The sequence below is a fragment of the Belonocnema kinseyi genome, chromosome 5 (genome assembly GCF_010883055.1).
Source record: "Belonocnema kinseyi isolate 2016_QV_RU_SX_M_011 chromosome 5, B_treatae_v1, whole genome shotgun sequence".
Lineage (NCBI taxonomy): Eukaryota > Metazoa > Arthropoda > Insecta > Hymenoptera > Cynipidae > Belonocnema > Belonocnema kinseyi.
In genome coordinates, this window is record NC_046661.1 from 78,755,945 (window position 1) to 78,762,845 (window position 6,901).

Consider the following 6,901-nt stretch of genomic DNA (forward strand, 5'->3'; position numbering starts at 1 on the left):
AATTTTGATAGAAGATTAGTCTAAGATAAAATAATACTTTTAAATACTTTGAAAGAATATTGAATCTCAGATGATTAGAAATATAGTAATTATACCAATTTTTAAACCTCATTACTAAATTATTTTAAATTAAGCAGATAAATTAAAAAATTTGAAAGTATTTTAAATCAAAAATAGAAAATCGTGATTTTGATTTCGCGCCAGAAAGACGTCAAACTGTGAGGTTATGTTCAATTCTGGCTTGAATCATTCTGGCGGGCAATTTGATTTGCAGAATCTTTTTATTTGAAATTATGAATATTTATTAGAAATATTCGCAAAATATAAATCTTATTAATATTTTTCTCTAGTTTTAGTCAGAAAATTCATAAAATGGAGGTCAATATTTTTAAAATGACCCTATCAATTTAAGGCATTAGGCATCACGGTCCATGATTACGAAGTTGATGATTGGGGGATTAACATTCGATAGACTTTGAATTCCAAGTGTCTTTGATAAAATCTGCAGCTCTTTCGCCTATCATAATCGTGGGGGCATTGGTATTTCCAGAAGTAACTTGAGGCATTATGCTGGCATCGGCAACCCTGACACCTTGAATGCCCTTGACTCTTAATTCATTATCAACAACTGCCAGTGGGTCCGATGGAGGTCCCATTTTACAGGAACCAGCTTGATGATTTTCTGGATTTGTATCATGTTTTACAACACACTCCCAGAAGGAATCACTTCCGAATTCTAGGTTCTCACAATTTTTGCATGGGGTCTTATCCAACTCTAAGCCATAACTGCAAAAAAAGGTAATTGACTAAATATATGTGGCGATGAACCAAATTTAATCAATATTTTATGATTCTTTCTATTCAGTTTTTATAATTTTACAAAAAAAAAAGATTCAGCGATTCAAATTTTGCGCCAGAATTACTTGAGCAACAGAGCAGTGGCTGCTTGAACCGTGGGGAGAAATTTAAATTGAGGTATTTCTGTTTGATAATGTGGGAACCAAAAAAAATTGAAAACTCGTTTTTAACCTTCTAATTTAAGACTTTTTTCAAGTTTTATCATTAAAAAATACTTTAGACTACATATATTTTAAGGGTCAACATTTTTAAGGATAATAAAAACTGTCGTTTTGAATTCTGAAAATTATTTGAGCCCCCTGATTTGCAACCCTTGAAATTACCAGAATTTATTTGAACAAATTTTTATTACTATTTTGCAGTGCAAAGGTCTAACCAATTTGTTATGGGAATTTTTTATATTTAAGGTATATTTAAGTATTAGTATACTAGTAGTCTTGCGCGCGCCACGGCGCGCGCCTATTCGTCTTTTTATGAAAAAGAATAAATGAAAAGCCTATCTTTTCTATGTTATACATATTTAACGAATGTTAAAAAATATTAGTATGAAATAACACAAGACATCAAGGGACGAGTTCTGTATCTGAAACTGTAATTAGTCTTTTATAATAGGATTTCAACGAATTTTTTATTTTTAGGTAGAAAATGAATTATTTTATTCCAAATGAGCTTTTTTTTATTAAAGATTAATTTACATCTAATATTGATGAATAGCATTTACTACGATTTTGTAGCTCACGTTGATGATAATCATATTCTTTAAATAATGAACTTTGCATTTTTATACCACAATTTTGATAAATCAATTTAGTAAAATTTTTGAACGCGCATTGTAATAATCAACAATGACCTTATATTTTGAAAAACACATGTAATAACCTTGTTGCCACTTGGTAAACTCTTCCCTGAAAATCTTGGTTAAGTCTCCCCAACATTAGTTCATGCGTTCAATGTCATGAAAATTCAACTCTGGTTAAAAATTTAAATATTTTGTTGAAAATCTTTTCTTTTTGTTTTAAGATATCCACCACTACGTTTTCATTGAGAATTCTTTTTTTTAATGCAACTCTTTTTGGTTAAAGATTAATCTTTTTTGTTTGAAAATTTGACCATTTAGTTTGAAATTTATATTTGTAGGTTGAAAACTTAACTATTTGGTTAAAAGTGAAACTATTCGATGTCAAATGCAAATCTTGAATTGAAAAGCCAAAATTTTAACAAAACCGTTTATACTGAAAATGAAAAAGTTTAATTTTCAGTTTTAAAAAATTAACGAATTTGTAATCAAATAGTTACTTTTTCATCCAAAAATATAACTTTTTAACAAAATGGTTAAACTTTTAAATAAGTAGATAAATTTTCAACCAAAAACTAAAAAATATGATTATTCTAAAACAACAGCTGAATTTTAGTCAAGACATAAAAAATGCATCTAAATTGTTGAAAATTTTCAACATAAAATTTTAAAAAACTGTTCCCTTATGGTTTAAAAATCAAGTAATTGGTTCAAAATTCGTCTTTTTTGTAAAACATTAATCTTATTGGTTAAAAATTAATCTTTTGAACATAGAATTTTTTTATGACGAAAAAAGAGTTTTCTTAAAATTTAACCTAAAAACAACAAAATTTCCTTCCTGATCGATTCAAAGACTTGAATTGCAGAATCTGCCTAGTGGTAAATGGATTCGATCTCCTTTGAAAGAATTTTTATAACACTTTTTTTTTGTTGAAAATTATTCTTTTAACAGAAAATTAAATTATGACATTTTTGGTGAAAAAGTAATTTTTAAAATTAAAGTTTAATCTTTTTAGTTAAAAATCTAACTAATTGTTAAAAAATTTATGGATTTTGTTAAAAAGTCGTCTTTGTTAGTATAAAATTAATTTTCTTGTTTGAAAACTCTTCCTGCTGATTTAGGATTTAACCATTTTTCTGACAATTCTTTTTTTTTCAACATTAATTTATTGAAGTGAAAATTTAACTTTCCATTTTTTGTTAAAAACGTATTGATATTTTTAATTGGAATTGGAATTATTTTTTTAACTAAAAACTGAACTATTTAATTTTTCGTTGAATATTAAGTTCATAATTGAGGCTTCATCTGTTTCGATTAAAAACGAATCTTTTTGATTGAAAATTCAAATATTTTCTTCAAATTTCTTTTTTTTTTATTAATTTCTATAATGATAAAATCTACTTATATTACTTATGGTTAAAAAATGATATTTTTTTAGATAAAAATCATATATTTATTTGGAACTTCCTAGATTTTGTTGAAAATTCGTAATTTTTTATAAAAATGTAATATTATTGGTTGAAAATTAATATTCTTCATTAAGGATTGAGATATTAAAAAAATCCTTTTCAGTTTGTCAAAAACAAATGTCTTTAAAAGAAATTTCGATTCTACTATTTTTTGTGGAAAAATGATATTTTAAATTGAAAATTGAACTTTTATACTTAATAATTAAATTTTTATGTTTTGGTAGAAAATTAATCCTTTTGGTTTAAAATCGACGTTTTTTCGTTAAAGATTGAACTACTTTGAAATAAAATTATCTGTTTTGATGCAGTATTTAGAAATTCAGAATTTTGTTGAAAATTCGTTATTTTTGGTAGAAAAATAAACTTCTTAATTGAAATTTTATCTTTGTTTCGAGGATTCTATTATTACATGAAAAATTCGTTTTTTGGTGAAAAACTAATTTATTTAAGAGAAAAGTCGATTATATAATTTTTAATAGAAAAATGATATTTAAAAAAATTGATCTTTTTTTGTTAAAAATATCATTTTTTTTAAACCGTCTTTTTAAACAGAGAAATTAATCTTCGCTTTTGAAAATTCATCTTCTTCATTGAGGGTTCAATCATTATATTTTTGAAAATTCCTTCATAGTTAGTCAAAAATTAATTTATGTAAAATAAAATTGGATTATGTCATTTTTGGTAGAGAACTGATATTTGAAATTAAAAATTCATCTTTTTTAGTTGAAAATTCAACCCTTTGGTTTTAAAATGCACATATTTCGATGAAAATTCGTTATTGTGGTAGAAAATTAGTCTTCTCGTTTGAAAATTCATCTTTGTGATTAAAATCAAAACCATTAAATTGCACATTCCGTTTTTTTTCTTAAAAATTAAATTCTTTAACTAAAAATTTAATTCTCCCACTTTCGGTAAAAAATTGAAATTTTGAATTACAAATTGATATTTTTGGGTTAAAAAATCAATTATTGGTTTCAAACGTCATTTTTTTCATATTAAATTAATCTTCTTGGTTGAAAATTCATCTGTTTGTTTAAAACTACAACTATGTATTAATGCCTTTAAGGAAAATTTTCATTATGTCATTGTTGCTTGAAAACTAATCGTCTTTTGTGGAGAATTAATTTGATGGGTAAAAAATTAATCTGTTTTTTATTATTTTTAACATAGATCTCCAAATTCGATTTTGTATTGTCTTATCTGGGAAAGAAACCGTCTTGCATAATTTACTATAAAAAAAAGTTTATCGCTATGAGATTCTGCTAAATAATTTATAGAACCTGCTTGACTTCAAGTGAATTCTATTTTATTCTAAATACTTTTTATAATACTGTTCTTAGATTGAAAATTTATTTAGTTGGAAACAATTTACATCTTGTTTGAAAATGCACATATTTAGATGAAAATTCGTTATTTCGGTAGGAAATTAGTCCTCTCGTTTGAAAATTCATCTTTGTGATTGAGAACAAAACTATTAAGTTGCACATTCCGTTTTTTTTGGTAAAAATTAAATTCACTAAATGAAAATTTAACTATCCCGCTTTTGATGGAACACTGAAATTTGGAATTAAAAATGGATATTTTTGGGTTGAAAATTCAATTATTTGTTTCAAACATCGTCTTTTTTATATAAAATTAATCTTCTTGGTTGAAAATACATCTGTTTTCTTGAAAGTTCAACTATGTATGTATCATCAAATGCATCTATTTTAGTAAAATTTCAATTAATTTGTTGAAATTTAATTGTTTGTTGTTAAATATTAATTCTTTTAACTAAAAAGGAATTATCCTATTTCTGGTTTTATATATTTATATTTTTAATTAAACATTTATCTTTTTTAGTTGAAAACTCCACTATTTGTTTGAAAACTAATCTTTTTGATAATGGTTCAACTATTTTGTTAAAAATTGATTAAAAATTCAACTGCACAATTTCAGGATGAAAAATTATATTTTTAATTAAAAATGAATTTTTTCATTTGAAAATTCGTCTTTCTGGTAGAAAATTATTTTTCTTTGTTAAAATCTTATCTTGTTTATTTAGGATTGAACTATTTTCTTGATTTTTTTTGTTTGTTAAAAATTAATGTCCAAAGAAAATTTTAATTATATCATTGTTGGTTGAAAACTAATTGTTTTTTTTTGTAGAGAATTAATGTTTTGCATAAAAAATTAATCTGTTTTTTATTATTCTTAGCATATATGTCCAAATTCGATTATTTTGTCTTAGATTGGAAAAAAATGTCTTGCATAATTTACTATAAAACCATTATAACCGCTCAGAGATTCTGCTAAATAATGTGTAGAACCTGCCTGGTTTTAAGTAACTTCTATTTTATTTTAAATACTTTTGTTAATATTGTTCTTGCATTGAAAATTAATTAAGTTGAAAATTCTATTATTTGTTTAAAACAATTTTTATAAATAGAAAATTAATTTTTGTGTTGGAAATATCATCTTTTTTATTAAAACTTTTACTGTTTGGTGTCAAGTTCATCTCTTTTAATTAAAATTTGAAATAATCTGTAAAAAAATTTCATTTTTTGGATCGAATATTTACTTTTATAAACTACAAACTGAATTATTCTATTTTTCTTTAAAATTAGATTTTTTTTGTTGAAACTTCATCTTTTTAGTTAAAAATTATTTTATAGGTGAAAAATTAACCTGTTTTTTATTATTCTTAACATAGATGCCCAAATTCAACTTTTTTGTCTCAGATCGGAAAAAAAAGTCTTGCGTAATTTACTACAAAAGAATTTTAATCGCTGAGAGATTCTGCTAAATAATGTGTAGGACCTACCTGCCTGGTTATAAGTAAATTCCATTTTATTTTAAATTCTTTTTATAATATTGTTCTTGCATTGAAAATTAATTTAGTTGATAATTCTATTATTTGTTTTTAGAAAATTTTGTTTAATTAAAAATTAATCGTTGTGATTAAAAATTTATCTTTTTTGTTAAAACTTTTACTACTTGGTGTCAAGTTCATCTGTTTTAATTAAAATTTTTAATAACCTGTAGAAAATTTCATTTTTTGGATTGAATATTAACTTTTATAAACTAAAAACTGAATTATTCTATTTTTGTTAAAAATTTGATATTTTTAATTGAAACTTCATCTTTTTTGTTAAAAATTATTTTATGGTTAAAGAATTAATCTGTTTTTTATTATTCTTAACATAGATGTCAACATTCCATTTTTTTGTCTTATATCAGAATAACGTCTTGCATAATTTACTATAAAAAAATGTTAATCACTGAAAGATTCTGCTATATAATGTGTAGAACCTGCCTGAATTTAAGTGAATTCTAGCTTATTTTGAATACTTTATATATTATTGTGCTTGGATTGAAAATTAATTTAGTTGAAAATTCTGTTATTTGTTAAAAAAGATTTTTTTAAATAGAAAATTAATCTTTGTGATTGAAATTTCATCTTTTTTGTTAAAATTTTTACTATTTGCTGTCAAATTCGCCTGTTTTGGTTAAAATCTTAAATAACCTGTAGATAATTTCATTTTTTTATTGAATATGAAGTTTTATATACTAAAAACTGAATTATTCTATTTTTGTTTAAAATTAAATATTTTTTATTGAAACTTGATTTTTTTAGCTAAAAATAGAATTATTTGTTTGAAAATTCCCGTATTTTGTTGAAAATTTGTGTTTTTCGTTAGAAATATAAATATGAAGACACGATACATCCATAAACCTGAACATAATTCATTTAATCCCACATTTCTTAAACCATATATTGTTTAAAAGCACATAAAA

At 23.7% G+C, this 6,901-nt stretch overlaps 1 protein-coding gene across 1 annotated transcript in view; it reads right to left on the reverse strand.

The window, feature by feature from the left end:
- Positions 1-359: 359 nt before the first annotated feature.
- The window catches only part of LOC117172881 (glucose dehydrogenase [FAD, quinone]-like), a 22,376-nt gene continuing 15,834 nt past the window's right edge, over positions 360-6,901 (reverse strand). Inside the window, exon 7 of the mRNA XM_033361157.1 lies at positions 360-786. Within this exon, the coding sequence (XP_033217048.1) occupies positions 459-786 (328 nt within the window). The 3' untranslated portion in view covers positions 360-458. The remainder of the gene's footprint in view (positions 787-6,901) is intronic.